This window comes from Leptonychotes weddellii, chromosome 4 (assembly GCF_054177405.1).
Source record: "Leptonychotes weddellii isolate Sample4059 chromosome 4, ASM5417740v2, whole genome shotgun sequence".
NCBI classification, from domain to species: domain Eukaryota; kingdom Metazoa; phylum Chordata; class Mammalia; order Carnivora; family Phocidae; genus Leptonychotes; species Leptonychotes weddellii.
Genome location: NC_138372.1, coordinates 62,520,255 through 62,538,952, shown reverse-complemented (window position 1 = coordinate 62,538,952; position 18,698 = coordinate 62,520,255). Strand labels below are relative to the sequence as shown.

General features: G+C 35.2%; 1 protein-coding gene across 14 annotated transcripts in view; it reads right to left on the bottom strand.

Annotated features, from left to right (window-relative positions):
* The window catches only part of ADGRL2 (adhesion G protein-coupled receptor L2), a 274,450-nt gene that overhangs the window by 31,851 nt on the left and 223,901 nt on the right, over positions 1 to 18,698 (bottom strand). For 10 of the 14 annotated variants that reach the window (XM_081818660.1, XM_081818663.1, XM_081818661.1 and 7 more), the window contains 6 exons: positions 17,742 to 18,542; positions 10,482 to 10,775; positions 9,848 to 9,951; positions 8,795 to 8,980; positions 7,917 to 7,955; positions 4,874 to 5,057 (listed from right to left, as the gene is read on the bottom strand). In XM_081818660.1, coding sequence (XP_081674786.1) covers positions 4,874 to 5,057; positions 7,917 to 7,955; positions 8,795 to 8,980; positions 9,848 to 9,951; positions 10,482 to 10,775; positions 17,742 to 18,542 — 1,608 coding nt within the window. The remainder of the gene's footprint in view (positions 1 to 4,873; positions 5,058 to 7,916; positions 7,956 to 8,794; positions 8,981 to 9,847; positions 9,952 to 10,481; positions 10,776 to 17,741; positions 18,543 to 18,698) is intronic. The other 4 variants (XM_031037136.2, XM_081818664.1, XM_031037142.2 and 1 more) reach the window with 1 other exon arrangement.

The window sequence follows — 18,698 nt, the reverse complement described above, 5'->3', positions numbered from 1 at the left end:
TAACATATATGTCAATAACAGTGTTATTTATCAAAGAGACTGATGGGGAGAGAACAGTGGTGTTAACAGGTGAGAATGTAAATTGGTAAACAATATTAGAAAGCAACTTGGCAGTATTTAATAAAGTTGAAGGTGGGCATGCTCCATCATTCAAAAATTCTATTTCTAGGTGTGTGTATCCATATATGTCTAGAAAGGCATATACATATGAGAACAAAGACATACAAAAACCTTCACTGTTTTCCTTATTATTAGCAAAAAAGCATAAGCCACTAAAAAACCTATCATTGGCATAGTTAAATAATTGTGATGTATCTTAGATCAAATGAAAGAATGAACTAGAGATGCACATATTAACATGCATAAGTATAAAAATATAATGGCTAGGGACAATTACACAACTACATCTGTAGTGTGAAATCATTAATGTTAAGAACACTAAAAGCAATTGTTAAATGTACATAGCTGTAGAGCAAAATTAGAAAAAAAAAAAAAAAAGCTTCCTAAGGAAAGGTTACACCCTTCTTGATCTGATCAAGTAGGAGGGGATCCAGAGGACTCAGACATTATCGGTAACTATTTATTTCCCCCCAAATGTGAAGCAAATAAGGTACAATACTAAGATGTGGCTCAGTTGGGTGACTGGAATACAGATTATTTATGATATTCTCTGTACCTATATATTCTGTATGCTTGAAATAATATATGCCTTGTACAACAGATTTCCTGACACTGAATACACTTCATTCATAGGAAAGCCTCCCTCACAACCAATGCTGTAGATAGTATTTTAATATATTTTTCTGTCCTTGTATTTTTCAAATTCATTACCGAGTAGTGGCTGCAATGAGAGGAGAGAGGAAGAAAAGAGAACACATAGGAAAAATTATGACCTCTGCCAGAAGATCCGCAACATTCTAGGTAGGCTCCATCAGCCTGAATCCAAGTTACAAACAATATGGAGCTGACTAAAGATGACAGGTCCCACAGCCAAAGCCGAGCCTCAATGGTGACATGGCTTGAAGGAGTGTAAGCCTTTGCTGTTGTGAGCGGCTGTGACTTTGGGGTTTTTGTTACCACAATATAACTAAGTCTAAATTGACAATCATGTTGGCTGCTAAGCCCACTGGGAAAATAAATGATAGAGAATTTTATAATGGATGGATTAGGCTGACAACACCTAAACCACCTAATCAATCATAAGGTCACAAAGAAAGACAACCTAACATGTGCCTCTTTTGCAGGATGCATTGGAAAGTTCTTGGAGAAAACAAACGAAGAGACAAACTTAAACCTGACCTGATCAAGCTCTAGATCCAATTACAGTATATATCAATCATGTAAAATGATATAGCGGGGATGAAAACAGCCAAATCCAGAATGTGGGAAATTTCATAGTACAAATCATCTGCTCAATTTCTTCAAAAAAAGGAAAACGTTTTTTAAAAAAAGATGTGGAGAGAAATGACTTAAGCAACGTATCAAATGTACCACATGGACTTGTCTGTATCCTGGTCAAAGCAAATTAAGTATTAACAAATTTACAAAAATGAAGTAAATTTAAATATACTTTTGTTATCTTTTGAACCTATTTTTGTTAATTTTTAAAAGTATGAAAATGACGTGTTTTTTTTTAAAGCACAGGATGCATAGTAAGGTATTTACAGTAATGATAGCATGTTAAAATTTGCTTTAAAATATAATGGTGAAAGGAATGAGTGAAATAGGATTAACTAGACATTGTTGAAGGTGGGTAATTTTTTAGCAACATGAAAAACTTCTTCTCCTCTTAAGATGTCATTAAGAAAATAAAAAGAAACGTCACGTGCCGAGGGAAAATATTCACAGTACATATATCCAGCAAGACTTATATAAGGAACATATTAAGAATCTCATTATTAAGAAGAAAAACAGCCCTATTAGAAATGGGCAAAATATATGGACACTTCACAAAAAGATACATGAATGGCCCATAAGCACGTAAGAGTTGAATAGTTATCAGCAATAAGCAACTTAGCAATTCTATAAATGCAAAATAGAACCAGGATGCAATGACATTACAAACCACTCAAATGGCTAAAATTAAAAGGACTGACCATCCTAAATGTTAGTGAGGATGTGGAGTAACTGGAAGTCTCACAGCAGTTAGGAGTATGAAATGGTACAACCACTTGGGAAAATGGCAGCATTACAAATAACAGTGAAAAAGTGGAAATGATGTAAGCGCCTAATAGAGTGAAAACACAAATAGTGGTGTTTCCTTATAATGGAATACTACTCAGCAACAAAAAGGATTGAACTACAGATGCTCCTACCAACACAGATGAATCTCAAAAACATTATTCTGTGTAAAAATGCATGATCAAAAAGATTACATATTGTATGATACCATTCACCTAAAGGTCCAGAGAAGGCAAAATTAAATTACAGTGACAGAAAACAGATCAGTGGTCACCTGGGGCTGGGGGTATGAGGAGATCTACAGCAAGAGAATAAAGGGCTCCTCTGGGGTGACAGAATGTTGGCCATGCTGTTGGTCACATAGTGTGCATTTTTCAAAACTCATCAACTGCACACTTAACGACAACTGCTTGTATTGTATATAGATTATATCTCCAAGTTGACTTGAAAAAGCTATAATCAGATATATTTATAACAGATATACCATTTTTATGAGGTCATGTATTATAAGGGTAAATCACACAATGAAGTTAAACTAGGGATTCAAGGAGAAATCACTAAGGAGTAAATCAAATTGTCTTAATAACCTAAGATATTGTAGCCATGCCCTAAATTTAGATAAGAGCTTCAGGAAAGTGAGGAGATAAAGGAATAATAGGCTATTTTAGTCCTCATGTCTAAAAAAAAAACAAGTTCTAGGAAAAAAGGTAAATGCTTTCCTCATACTAAATCATGGATGATATCTGCCACAAAACTGTATTTTAGAAACAAACAAAACAAAGACATAACTATGCTAGAAAATGTAAAATGACTTTCGTACTGATAATTCTTGGGTAATCTACATGCATATGGTAAGTTCAGGGCATTATTTTTGAGAAGTCAGTAAAATATGTACTACATTCTATAAGAATCTTTACTCACAATGTTCTTTTTAAAAATTTTAAAGACTCTTTTAGTTTTTTAAGTAATCTCTACACCCAATGTGGGCTCAAACTCACAACCCCGAGATCAAGAGTAACATGCTCTACTGACTGACCTAGCCAGGTGCCGCATCTTTTTTTGTTAAAATTTTTAAAAAAATCAGTGTGAAGATTGATCCTTTAGAATTCTGAAAAACAGGTTTTAGAAAAAATATATTCCTGGACATTTACATTTTCAGACTGTCTCAAACTGGTGTAGAAATATCTCAGATATCTAATAATAGTGTGTCCTGTATATGTGAAGCTGATGGGGGCACAGCATGTCACCCTGGCCCATCAAATATTCTTGCACACTTTGAGAGGATGTAGGAGGGAAATATTAGGTGTTTTTTAAAAATAGCCATTGGAAGATTCTGAAAACAAATGTAGGCCAAAACATGCCACTTCAGATAATACTTTCTATGATTCATCCTCTAAGATGATCAAGTTTATACTCTTTTATCCTTACAGTTATATCGCTGGGAAAATTTGAGAAGAACTGCTCAATGTACATCCTAGGAATTTTATGAGACCAGCAAATAAATTAACCAAATATAATGAAAGCTTTAGACAGAAACAGGGAGCTTTATTCATTTTGTATTACTACTAAAGCTATGGTAGAGCATCATTTTCCCTATGACTGGTATCCCAGATCATAGCCAGCCAAATTATGTATCTTGACTTCATTTAATTTGAAGTTATTGAGTTATTTATCATGCCCAAAACTCACAGTACATAAAACACGATTTTAATAGTTTTTTTCTTTCTAAAAATTCAGTTATTTAAAATAAACTTAAGGTTTTGAATTTAAATTCAGTTATCATAATCTGATTCTATACATCTTTATTTTCTGCATTTTAAAATACAAAGTCCCATGATTTAGGCAGGCACAATCAGGCAATGAGATACGGTATCTCACAGAGCAATACCTCATTCAGTATCTGTTGTGCCAGTGCACTCTTTCGGTGGGAAGAGTTGTCTGTGTTCCCTTTTGGCTTTTCTTTTCTTTACATTAATGCTTGGGAAACTTTTTTACTTTACTAAAAGATATTATAAATCTCATTTGAGTTCAACCTCTCTGAATAACCAACAATTCTAAATCAGTCAAGCCTAAATGAATATAATTGTACTGTACTTACTGTATTTTTTTCAAATATCATCAAAACTGAATTCCTCTCATGGCCAGCATTTAAATTCTAAATTTAAATGCTTCAACAAAACTATCTGCAGCTATTCTGCAATCTATGAAGCATGTATAGTCTGCATTATGGGAGATGTAGTTCGCTGACCACATTTTCACCTGAAGGCAGTTGTGTTTAATATAAACATTTGGATCAAATTCTGTGTGTCTAAAATATTTGACTGGGAGAACACATTCCAGAAAGTAATTTAAATTCATTAGGAACATATTATATAAAATGGAAAAGCATTTGCCACAGTTCCATAGCAAGCACTTTCATTACTTACGCAATCCATATTCTGGCATTTAAGTACTCTAAGCTTCTTTCATTTAATGATTTTTCAGTTGGGGGAAAAAAAACCTACATAAAACCAACTTTTAAAAGATACAGACAGATTTCAGCTTTTGCATTAATTTTATGAAGTGGGATCAATAATAATTTGAGAAAAGAGAAGTTTGGCCTTGGGAAAGAACAGATTCAGAAGGGAAGCACCATTCTCTGACACATGTATCTTCTAAATCAAAATTAACCCTGACAAATGGATTCACTTACCAATATTTTCTGTAGGCATTGAGACCCTGGTTGGTTCTACAAGATTGTCAGCCAGGACAAAAGCTCCTTCTTCCAATGTATCAAGTAACATTGTTGCCGTATGAGCCTGTTCAGAAGAATTCATGTGTTTCCATGATTCCAAAGCTTCAGGTCTCAGAAGATTGTCCACTGTGTCCACAATTGCCTGCATCCATTAGAAAACTACCATTAGTTTCGACTGCTTTAGTACCAAGCTGATTTTCAATCACTGACTAGTGACAATTGTAGTATTTATCTGTCACGATGATTTACTCTTATTTCAAGATGGAAGAACACTTGAACACCTATACCTGGCCAACTAGGAACATATCTTACCATCTCAAAATAAAACTAACTGCAGATGAGCAGACTGCTATTTGATCATAAAGGGTAAATGTGAAAAGATGGCTTGTTGATACTTACCTAACAATATCCCGATTGTCAAAGAGGCACAACCAATGTCAGCTCTTGCCCTGAGGTATTACTGGTACATACACGGTGTCTCCTATTTATAACCTCAAGGTTTAAATGTTCCAAACAGAAAACACTGATGTCTCTGGAATAGCCTGATACCTATGCTTGAAAGTTACACCATACTGTTTTTTGGAACCTGAACTAAAATAATAACCAGAATTATGCCTTGTAACATTGTCTACTTATGACCACTGGGAAAACCAAGTTGATTTCAAGGTTTTTATATTATCTGTGAATATTTCACTCTCCTAATTCCCTGTCCAGCTAGAAAACACTTGAGAGTATACCTTGGTTCATAAACAATGATCCGTTTTTAAAAGAATCAAGAGATCGAAACACTTAAAGCCTATACCAATAATTTAATGAAAATAATTTAATGAAAGATTTTAATGAATTTAAGAAAAGTAGAATAAAGTCTTCATAAACATCCAAGTTGTACATGTTCATATTTTTAGGTTTAGTTTATTACCATGCAAAATAACATTAAATAAAAAATAAAACCCAGTCAGTTAAGCAATTGAAGGCAGGCTTTTGTACTGATACTATAGTTATTCATGGACTATGCCTTGCATAGCTGAAATCACTGTTTACTCTATCCCATTTACCTAGTTATAATATGTCATTAAGACCATATATAAATTGTTTTGATCTACTGGTAATCACTGAGGGAAAAGAACATACATTGTGCAAAGAACAACAACAGAAATTACTAGTTTGAGGTATGATATTGAAGTAAGCAGAGGGAAAAGTTGTTTGAAGCTACTGTCAGAGTACGATTAATTATCTTAATCCATCTTAATATCCTCGTTCGGTCTGCCTTGTGCGCCACCACGACCTTCCTGGCAGGGGGAAGATACTTCCAAGTGGCGTTAAAGGCTTTTTTTGTCTCTCTAATGGGAGATAGAATAGTCAAAATGTTCACAGTGATACTGATGCAACCATTAACTAGAGTGGAACAGAAATTGGTCTGCCGAGGCCACATTCATTAGCCACCAAGAAATACAGACTGGAGTCTCTAATCTAAGTTACAAATGAATCCTCTGTCACAAAGTGGGAACTCGCTTCATTTGCATAGTGTAAGTCAGCTTCTGATTTGTAATTTAAGGAGTTTTATTAGTCTTATCTCAGCAGAGAAGCTCATTTGAGAGATACTGAAAATGACACTGGTCAGAAATTAAGGTCATGCTGAAACTTACTACATATACACATAACTCGCTGATGACATGCTTTTTATTAATTTGAAACGCTCCTTATTTATTATCGTTTGTACTTTTCTAGTGGAATCAAAAATGATCATTAGCCTAATCATATTCCTTAAGTAGTCTCTCCCTGCCAAAGAAAAAAAGCTATTCTTTTCCCACTGAGCTATATGTCCTGGGCAACATACCAATTATTACATTTCACACATTAACTAATACCTTAAAGGTGAACTGAAAATTTCAATATGACAAATTCTATACACTCCAGCAGTTATTTCTTTGCCCTCATTAAACAGGCTAAAAAGAACATTCAGAATATTACTACTTAAAAACAGAATTTCCCACCACCTTTTCTTGTAAAGTTCTCAGGTCCAACAATGTCTATTACAAACTAGTGACATGCCGTTCTTTTTTTTTTTTTCCTAGAGCTTGCCAACCAAAACTGGTAGTTATGGCTTTTGAATAACCTCTACTCTACAAAACTACAAGCTTCTTTTGTTTTGTTGTCATATGTATACGGGTAAGTTCTTTAAGGCTGGATTTACTAAGGATATGGTCCTCAGATGAGAACGATTAGAAAATAACTATCACTCCCAAAAGAAACGTCTAAAATTCACATAATAAAACAAAACGCAAGCTGGTAATATTATTCTGATCTATCCCACAGAACTAGCATGGCATAGTCCACTGTTCGCCTCAGCATGTTTCCTATTACTTGGATATACCAGGGAGAAAAACCGGCCGGAGTGAACAAGGATTCTGAGCCCAACAGTGGCTTTCTGTTTCTATTAGCCTGATAAAAACCAACATAGAACATACATTGATAACACTGTCACATTATTTATATTTCATTTCTAGTAACCCATCCCCATATCAACCTGATTCTAGAAATGACTCCTAAAAATTTCAGGACAAAGCCTATTTTATTTAAGAGTACACCACAGAGATAAGAAAGCAGTGACTTTTTCATGCACATACATTATGACTATACAGTCTTTGATATGATAAACTGCCAAGAATATATCATAGCTGTTTCACTCAAGTTGTTGTTTAATCCACAGAGATGACAACAGGAAACAGAGAGACTACATGATTACTTTCCAATTCAGAGGATATTTCATTAAAATTCTTGTATGTTTGGATGAATGGAAAAAGAGCAAAAATTATAAAGGTAAATTATTTGCTTATTCTGAGAGTAATATACCTGAGAAGAGCCAACATTTGTACAGCTGATATGGGGCACATTATATAACTATCAAAGACTGAAATACATTGGATCATGCAGCAAGATGATAAAGCGTGGCAGGTAGCTGAAGAGGGGAGAAAGCAGGGTGACAGCACAGGAGAGATACCTTAAGGTAAGCCCTGCATGTCTTCTCTCGTTTTTGGAGCTTTTTAGTAAAAGAAAAGAAAATCAGAGGTTAGATTTTATCTGTTGAAAGTGAGGAAAAAAGAAATCCTCAAAACTTAGGCTGGCATTCCTGATTTCAAAGTTTATTATGCATGGTAGTCCTCTGGATTTTTATGAGTTTATACCGATTGCCAAAACTGCATGTTTATAGTTCATAGCTGCATTTTATTAAGTGTACTAATCCAAAGTATCACGATAAAACCAGAGACAAAATATGTGGTTAAAAGAAACAAAAATGTCTATTTTTTTAACCCTATAACACTGTATTAGCCATGGATTTTGGCTTAATATGAATCTCCTATGCTTATTTTATAGTATGGTTAAAATAACTACCGAATTTTTGTCATATTAGGAAAAATTAATAGCACTAACACACTATCCTCCTAGAGAGGGAAACTTGTCCTTCTCCCAAAACCTGCAATTGAAAGCAGCATTACAGTGGCTGACATTCCCCTATGCGTCGCAATTTTAGTGAAAACATAAGAGTTGCATGTATTAGTGTACAGATTATATGAGATGTATAACACATAATCTCTCCAAATGCAGATAATGCATTCTTAAGTGGGAGTACTGAACACAATCAGGCAATGTCTGCCACCAACTAAAATCTCCCTCAGAGATTTTAATTTTTTTTTTTTTTTTTTTTTGCCATGTTGTTCCTTTCTCAGCTGTTAATTCTTTCTTGGGAAATTTGACCAAATTAGAAATGTTGTTTCTGAGTATATGTCAAGGGGGCCAGAGGTTTGGCAGTCCGTTGCTAGAGGAATCAAGAGCTGCCATACAAAATGTCTGATTAAATAACAGGAAATTCCTACCTACCTTGTTATAACTCCGTCCAGCGGAATCCTTTTCACTAGGTTTCAGTTCCTGCAGCTGTGCATCAAGAATGTCCACCAACTGCTCCATCAATCTCACTGAAGAACTCACATCCCCAGCAAACACCGGCCCTTTGGTATGTTTAGCCAGTTCGTTGGCAAGACTAGCAGCATTTTCTCCACTTCTGATCTGAAATGACAATTTATATTATCTCAGTATGATTTCTTGCCCTGTTTGCGGCTTCTTGTTCTTTTCCTGAGTATCTTTGTTGTGGTGAGAGACACATTTGCAAATATGTCAAAACCTGCAACTTTGAGACCAATAACTTTCTCCTCATTTCAGATGATTAAAGGTTCTTAGATTCTCAGCACACAAAAGAAATTCTTAACCAGACATTTAAAAGAAAAGAAGAAAACCAGAAATCCTTTTTAAAGTTTCAGATAGCTTTCTCATTTCACTGCCACCATTTGAAACTGCTCTTTAAAAATCTTATTTATTTTTTCCAATGATCCAGAAATTTAAATCAGAATGTAATCAGTACGATACTGGGAGTTATTATCTACTGCTTGCTTGCATTTCAGAAAGGTAGATGACGAAGGAGAAACTAAAATGTCACTGCACTGCATTGTAATATTAAAGTTACTAATGCCTTTTAAAGTCGTTTTTACTTATTCTATCATAATCATCTTGTGATATAAACATCTGCTTGCATTCTGTGGATTCAGTTTCAAACTTAATGGTATTTGATTTATTAGGCCGATGGACCATTTGTCTTACAAACATCAAAAGAAACAGAACAAACTGAATATGAATGAAATTAAAAAGAAAGAAATTAAGCAAGTATCTACTCATTAAAAAGCTCAACATAGAAAACAGCATGCCCCAGAACATATGAAACTTTGAATAAATAGTTTACAGACAAAACTATGCATAATTTTTTTTTATACTGAACAAAGAGCGATGAAGCCGGTTTTAACATACAAAGCTAAATTAATTATGTTAGACGTTAAAGCCCTTAATCACCAATGTGTATCATATTAAAAGGTTCCAACCAACCTTCTGAGCCAGCTGATTTACCCAGTGTGAGGTACAGTTGCTAAGATCAGGGCCCTTAGGGTTCCATGTTCCAGTGGAAACCATGCAGAGATAGGAGGCAGTTCCTACAACAGAAATTGAAACCATTTTTCTGCATGCATTCGGGAAATCAGCTACGATGATACTACACTGCATGTTAAATTTTGAATAAACGCTAATGGAAGTGGTTGACAATAGCTGACAAAGAGCAGGGTATAATGCAGATTATAAACAGTAAATATAAAGTCAGCATAGAAATATCAGACGTTTACAGCAAACAAACAAAAAGCCCTTGATTTTCTTGGGACTCATCCAAAACGGTACTCGTAATGAGAAAGGCAGCTGTAAGGAAGCCTCACTGGAGTCCATGGGCAAAAAATGTCAGGCTTGACCTAGGTCTTTAAGAGGGAGAGGTACTTCAGGGCCTGACCTTAAATAACTTTCACCATTTATGAGCCTTTAAGTTATCTACCAATGCGCTATTACCAAAGTTAACAAAACAGTAACAAAATTAGCTATCGTAAATGTCTCTCTTTCCTCGAAGTCACTTCAGTGTAATTCAGAACCTATTCACACAAAATGTAAAAATGTACGTTTGGCATTTTACAAGAACTACCTCTTGTTCCCTTGGGACATGGTCGTTCAACCATCATTCCCCTTTGTGTCTGAGGCCACTTTATCCCCCTCGCGTCTAAGGCTTCGCAGAATCTCTCTGGCAGGGGAAAAATATTTGTTACAGGAGGAACTTTGGTTGTAGAAACTGCTGGAGGTGGTTTTGCCCCTTTGCTTCCTTCCTGTGATCCAGCTACAGTTGTGCTCATGGGGCCTTTCTGTGAAGTAGTGCTTGTGGTTGATACTGTGGTTTTGAACAGCTCAGCTGAAGAAGTTATTGTCACAGCTGTGGTAGGCACTACGGAGAAAAGATGAGTATATTAATCTCAAACACACACTTGCACTCACATACAGGCACACACGTGAATATGTATAGGGACACACACAACCCAAAACCCCTCCCCATCCAACTACCCCCAAACCAGCAACATGAGAATTAGTGAGAACACCAGTAAGGTTGGAGAAAGAATAAATCCCTTCATTTGTTCCAATTTATTCATATTGTTGGCTAAGGAAGGGAAGTTTAGGCTTTACTATAGAGTTTTCTGTATGACTCTCATTGTCTTAAGTCTACATCTCAATGACATATTTGATAATGCAGCTTAAGTATATTTCATCATTTATCATCCAACAGAAACCGAAGGACAGTTTTAAATAGTTTCAGTGTCTATACCAAGTATATGTTACTATGAAACAACACAGAAAAATTCTTTTTTAATATAAGTTCATATCCTATAAATCAAATTCAAAGCATCAATAAAAATCTGACAATTGCATATAGTTAGGACAATAGAAAATTTAAAGTCACCCACTCTACATCTTGCAGGAAAATAAATACTGTGACATCTTTCCACCCAGCAGCCATTCTTGCTTGAGAGATTTTTGAGCATGCCTGATTAGATCCAAACAGAAGATAAGCTCGGCATGCTTGTGCTGTGTTAGTAAGAAAACATCTGAGGCTTCGTTAGGCATATTTACATTTGAAAATGTAGTAGAAAAAGCAACTAGTTCTGGTCAGAGGATTATAATGCAAGATAACAGGTTAGATCAAATCAGGCCTAATTTGAAACCAACCTTACAAACCATACCGACGATTTATAGAGAGCGTAAAACGAACTGCCGTTACACATTTGAAATTGTTTTAAAAAAATTTCCAGCATTACTTTCAAACTGTTTAATCTACTAGGTTAAAAAAAAATAATGTAGCTTAATGTGTCCTTCATTAATTGCCATTTAATTAGTTTAAACAACCAAAATTCTGTCAGTAAAACTTCAATGCTATCATTTAAAATCTACTAGGTGATCACACTAAAGTTTTATCAACATTTATAGAAAACTGGCTCTTGAAACCTTCTATCTGTGATGCTTTAAATTTAAACTAATAGAGTACAGCAAATTAAAAAAAAAACTATTTTTTCAAGTAGTCTGATAAAAACATTACCTTTTTTTATGCTTTCTCTATAATGTAAGAAACAAACCAGAACATTAAAACTTAGAAAACAAGTTCACATTATCACTAATATGTTTATCATTTTAAGTTCTGGTCCATAAGTAGTTGTTTATATAACGCTATCACTATTGACAGAGTATCCTAAGTCCATCACAAAAAGTAGTGTATGCACATGTTTCCAGTTCTTTAGGAGTGAGAAGCTTCTTCTGGTCAACAAATGCATACCATACTCTTTCTACACCTTTTTCCCTTCTATCTCAAGAGAAATTTCTTAATCATGTGTTTTATTTCCAGGGCATAATTTATTGACCATATGAGAGATGCTGTGCACATTAGTCAAACATCATGCCTAGCCAGCTGCTGCAGAAACCTATTCAAACCTGTCTATCTCTCTCTGTAAAGCACTTGCCTGACATCTTGTTAAACCTCTGTAATTTTCTTTTGATTACAATGCAGCCAGGCTTTCAGGGCTTTCTCAATTAACATTTGTCAAAAGCATCACACTCTTTTTACAGAAGTGTCAAATGACTGCCTCTGAATCAAATCTTAGAGAGTAGTGGGGAATCGGAGTAAAAACGAAAAGGACAGAGCAACATGGTTTAGAGTCACACCATCTTATGTATCTCTCGACACTGCACTAATTAGTATGTATTTAGCCACTGAAATAGGTCTTAACAATACTACAATTAGTGATCTGTTAGCTAAGCACCAGGAAAGATTCATAATAACTGAGTCATGGTAGGTAATAAAATGACCTCTAGTATATGCACAAAATTTCTTGCAACATGCTATAGCCTGTTTGCTTGTGTTTTTGATAGTAAATTTCACACATTTTTCACCTTTTGTTCATCAAAAGTTTAAAGGGAATCGATCTTGGGCGCCTGGGTGGCTCAGTTGGTTAAGCGACTGCCTTCGGCTCAGGTCATGATCCTGGAGTCCCGGGATCGAGTCCCGCATCGGGCTCCCTGCTTGGCAGGGAGTCTGCTTCTCCCTCTGACCCTCCTCCCTCTCATGCTCTCTGTCTCTCATTCTCTCTCTCTCAAATAAATAAATAAAATCTTTAAAAAAATTAAAAAAATAAAAAAAAATAAAGGGAATCGATCTTCTTCAAAGATAAATCAATGAAATATTGGGACATCATGAAAAACATGAAAGTAAACTTGTAAGTGGCAAAATTAAACCCTTTTGAAAGACAATCAGAATTTCTGGAATTTTGCAAAGCTGAAGTTTAGCAACTTTACAGAAGGCATGTTTTTCTAATGATGAAGCCATAAACACAGAGGCTGTTTCTCAAAATTAACATTTCTTCCGTAAGTGAAGACAGGTCCCAACAGGGCATCTGATAATGATAAAAGGCTACACTTATTCAGCATTTATGTACCAGATGCTATGCTAATCACCATTCATGGATCATCGGATCATCTTATTTAATCTTTACCACAACCCCAGGAAGTAGGCACTATGATTATCTTCCTTTTACAGATGAGAAAATTGAGCCATGGAGAAGGTTAGGCAATTTATTCAAGGTCACCTGGCCATACTCTTCAATGTTATGATCTTACTTTTCTAGGCACAAGATTTTCATAGACTCTGGAAAAGTATGGCATCCCACAAAGCTATCTGCCCTTATTTAGGAGCATTTAACTGATTCCTCTCTGTGTAAATCTCTAAAACAAGAAAAGGTGTGGGAAGATAACATAAAATACTAGAGCAACAGATGATAAAAAGTTTCATAATGTAACTTATGTGGCAAAAGATTCAAAACTCAAGACTATCCTATAAATGGTACTAGAAAACATGGCAATTCACAACAGAATTTATCTCAAATCTAAACCTTATTTTACAAAGTTCTGTCCCAGAGTTATCAGAGTGTCGTATCAAGCATCCAGATTAAGTGACTTAGCATTCTGCCTACCTTTGTCATTTGAGTATAGAGACCCCAAAACAGCACTAATAAAATGCTAATAAACATATTTAAGAACTACCCTTGAAAATTTCAACAAACACATACAGAATGCTTCAATTTACTATGGTAGTGCTTACTAACAATAGAATCCATTTATGCTAAGGGTAGTACTTCCCTCACCCAGGTCCAAGAACTCACTCATTGTTCACTGAACGAACTCTAGCTACAAAGAGTCTGTAGCCTGGGAAGGCAAAAATATGTATTCATTAAATTTACCTTTATTCAACATCTAAAAATAACGATTATCTTTTATTAAGCAATCGTTATCCGTGGAAAGATGTTTCAAGAAATGTGTATTCTATGCTCAACACTTCCCAAATAAATAAACCTAGTAGTTCTCTTGATACAAATTTTTCTTCATACTATTGAAGTGTCTTACTTCATAATTACCCTAAGACAAATACTCAGGAACTGTCAAAACCCAAGACACAATATTTTTTCCATAATATTTGGGAGGGGCACCTGGGTTGCTCAGTTAAGTGTCTGCCTTCGGCTCTGGTCATGATCTCAGGGTCCTGGAATCAAGCCCCATGTCAGCTCCCTGCTTAGCGGGGAGTCTGCTTCTCCATCTCCCTATGCCCCTCCCCATTGCTTGTGTGTGCTCTCTCTCTCAAATGAATAAATAAAATCTTTAAGAAAACTAATATTTGGGACATCAAATATGCAGGCAAAGTAAATATAAAGCAATTCAGATTAAGAAGCAGAAAAGAGTTAAAATAGGACCGAAAGGGTTTTCCTAAGTCTACTTTAGATAGGGAGAAGGTAAAAGGAAAAAAAGAACTAGTTTAGAGAAATGGAGTGACTGAACTATGTAGAGATAACATAAGGCTAAAGATTGAAAGAAAAAAAAAGATGTATTTGAAAATCATGATTAGAGCAAAGAATTAATATACTTGCCCTGTTAGGAAAGAAAAGGTTTGGGTTTATAAATGGAGAAAAGTATTGAAGCTAATATCCTATGAAACAGTCCACAACAAAAAATGAAAGGAATGATAATTTTACTGCACAACGTATACCTTAGAAACATACATGGTAGAAAATCCAGGACATAAGACTAAATTACAGCCAAACCATTAATCATTGCTTTATGACGGCTGAAGACCTGAATTCTCTGATTGCTCTGTTCTATCAGTTTTGTGGATCTTGCTTCTGAAAAGCTGACAGTGGCTTATTGATTTGACCTAAATTGATGGGCCAGAATAGTTCTGCAAGGTCCCATCTACATGCATATAGGTATCAGCACAGATCTTGGATGAGAGAGACAGGAGTCTCTAAAAGGACATGAAGATAAATTACAAGGGAGAGGAAAGAGAATATGGTTCAAACAGCAGCAAGAGAGATTTAGGGTCATATAAAACTCTGTATCACTAAGGGCTTAATAAGGGGCCAATATGAATTTTTTACTTTCTGGGAATATTTAAGAATGGCTAACTATATTGGATAACAAAACACAGCTGTAGGAACACAACTACCAAATATGTCTAAGTTCCCCATTTTCAAAGCTGGTAACTGTTCTTTCAAAAAATATCTAAACTATCAAAGACTTTTTCATCTGAAATGGATCAAATTATTTACTAGAATATAAGCCACATGTGGAAAATGACATTATTACTCATCTTGTAGTCATGAAGTACTTTGTGACAAGTAGACGGGGCAATGATTCTTTGCTGAATTGAGTCTGTACTCAATTTATTCACAATCTCTCAGGTGTTGCCTGATTATGAATTTCCATTTTTAAAAGTATTTTATCTCTCTTTATCCTAATGGAGGGGGAAGAGATTTATTGCCGCCCAAAACAAATGTAACAGCTGTGAGAGTAACACAGGTTACAAAAAAGATTAACACAACAATCAATATACAATGTCAAATTTTGTCAGTTCCTCAAGTTTGCCTTTGACAAACCTGTAGGATAAAGGATGAAGGATGGTACTAGCTTTTAGAAAAAGAGCTGACATACAGGAAACATTCCAAATTGCTGGTCTTATGAGAAAAAAAGATATGTCTAAATTTAAAAGTAAATGATTCTGGGGTGCCTGTGTGGTGCAGTCGATTGAATGTCCAACTCTTAGTTCTAGCTCAGGTCGTGATCTCAGAGTCGTGAAATAGAGCCCCATGTCAGACTCCACACTCAGCGCAGTCTGCTTGAGATTCTCCCTCCCTTTCCCTCTGCCCCTTCCGCTTGTGTTCTCTCTCTCTAAAATAAATGAATAAATCTTTAAAAAAATTTTTAAAAAGTAAATAATTCTATGATATTATCCTTAAAAGATTTAATTGTTGGATATTTAACAATGGATATTACTACTGTAATTTTAAGGCAAAATTTAACAATGGATATTACTACTGTAATTTTAAGGCAAAAAATTCCAGACATACATGAATTAAAGGGGTCTTGCATTAAGTCAATATGTCATTCTCTTACTTTTTAAATAAAAATCACATATTTTGGTATACTATAATGACTCAAATTAGAAATTCAACTATAAGAAGCTGTGACTTTTGCTTTTAAGGTCCTGACCATATTACAATATTGAGAACTTAGTAATAGTATATCTTCTTTTTTTTTTTAAAGAAAAATTTATTTATTCATGAGAGACAGAGCAAGAGAGAGAGAGAGAGGCAGATGGAGAAGCAGGCTCCCCGCTGAGCTGGGAGCCCGACGCGGAACTCGATCCCAGGATCCCGGGATCATGACCTGAGCCGAAGGCAGATGCCATCTGAGCCACCCAGGTGCCCAGTAATAGTTTATCTTAAAATACATTTAGGTACATGTAATTATGTTTTAGTGTACAGAGTGTATGTATTGCTTTGACAGAAAAAGATACTAATTTCTTTTTCACCTTGTTTGAAGGGATTGATTTAATCACTCCAAAGAACTTTCTGGTTCCTGAAATTTTCAAGTAACTCAATAATTGGAAAATTCCAGTTAACTCAGTAAATTTAAATATTCAGATCTTTAAAACACAAATATTACTGTTCAAATACAAAAGACTTATAATTAGTACAAGCTCTGTAACAACATATGAATAGGTTACTTTTATCATGAGTATGAGGTAAGCTTGTTTTAATGAAATATTCATTTAATTTATCCTCATAAATTGTTTCCCACAGAACTGAATTCACTTGAACAACTAAAATATATTTCCAAAGATTTTACATTACTTTCTAAAGTAATGATCCTCCATAAAGATACCTAAAGAGAACACAAATCAAAAATGTTAGCTGATCCATCTTCATAAATTATCACTGGGGATCATTTAATGCTTAGTCTATGTGTGACAGTTAAAGTCACAGAAATATTTACTTAAAACCATCACTAATTTATCAGGAAATAAAAATGTATAATTTTACTAGGAAGATGTTGGATGACTCCCTCTCCTACCCAGACAGCAGACACCAAAACTTCAGAACACTTATGCCTGACATTGTACATCAAGCCTAGCAATTCTCCTGGGACTTCCTAACACACATTTCCCTTAACCACTGGCGCCAAGAAGTTAAAAGGTCTGCACATAGATTGTAATCAATTCAGAAGTCAGGTAGAAGAAAAAAAAAAAGAAAAGAAAGCTAACAGGTTTGTAGCTGGTATTATATTTTTAGCAATGAAAAACAGTAAACTGACCAATGATGCCACAGTTTTTCGTCGTCAACATTTAAATGAAAAAATTCAGAGGAAGAAAATAGGCCAAACTGAGGCTAAAATGTGCACATTATGTGACAGCATGAAATATCACAGCATTATCCTTTGAGCTTTAGCTATGAAAAGGAGAAGGAAACCGGCAGGAAGAGGACTCCCAAGTCTTTTAAAAGTAAGCTTAAAGACATCAGCATTAGCAAGCAAACATTCTTACCTTGGGCAGGATCAGGTGGACCAAATTCCAGAGAATATCGTAAAATGAAGTTATTGTTCCACACGTAGAGTTGGTTATCTCTAGGATTGTAATCCACTGCAGCAATATACTGGTATTGGTTGGGGAAGGGAACATCTACATATTCTCCTCGGTTTAATCGGGTATTGTAAATGTAATCAATTGCATTCTTGCCTGTTTCACTCTCATTGTCTTGATAAACTGACCTGACCACATAGAGGACGCCGCAGATCATAAAAGCATTTGAGGCAGCACGTTTGTCATACACAGTCTCCCACGTTGCTTCAAATCGAAGAGTGTATGGATTTAGTTGGCTAATAACGATCATTCCGTTGTTCTGTTCAGTGGCGTAAATGACCCATAAGCCATTTTCATCAACTGCCAGGTCGATATCCGTCTTCCCTCCCCACCTATATGGTGAGGTATCGTGATAGTTGGCATAATTAATTATGGCCTCTCCACTCTTAATTCTAGTCCTCAAGTCAAATTTCACAATGTTCCTTGTTCTCTCTTTGTTAAAAAAGACAGCACCATCATACACCACAAATCCAGTACCATCTACTCGATTTGGAAGTTTGTATGTCGTCGTTTGGCGACTATTTTGGAAATCTTCTAAGGAAGCATATTCTATTAAAGTATCAGTACGATAGGGAGTCCAGGGCATGAAATAAATTTTATCTGCAGCCTGAAGAGGGTCCTTGCACCAAGCACCTGCCTTTTGTTCAGCTTCATATATACATGGTGAATCCACAATTGCTTTCAAGGTCCCAGGGCACACAAAAACTAACAGTCACAGAGAAAAGACAACAATTAAGCCAAGTTAAAAAATTAAACAGGCAAACACAAATTTTAATGATCATAAATCAAAAGAGAGAAAATGTGTTTTATTAACATTAGATTTTACCAAAATTTATACTTAATACAAGTACCACCCCTTCT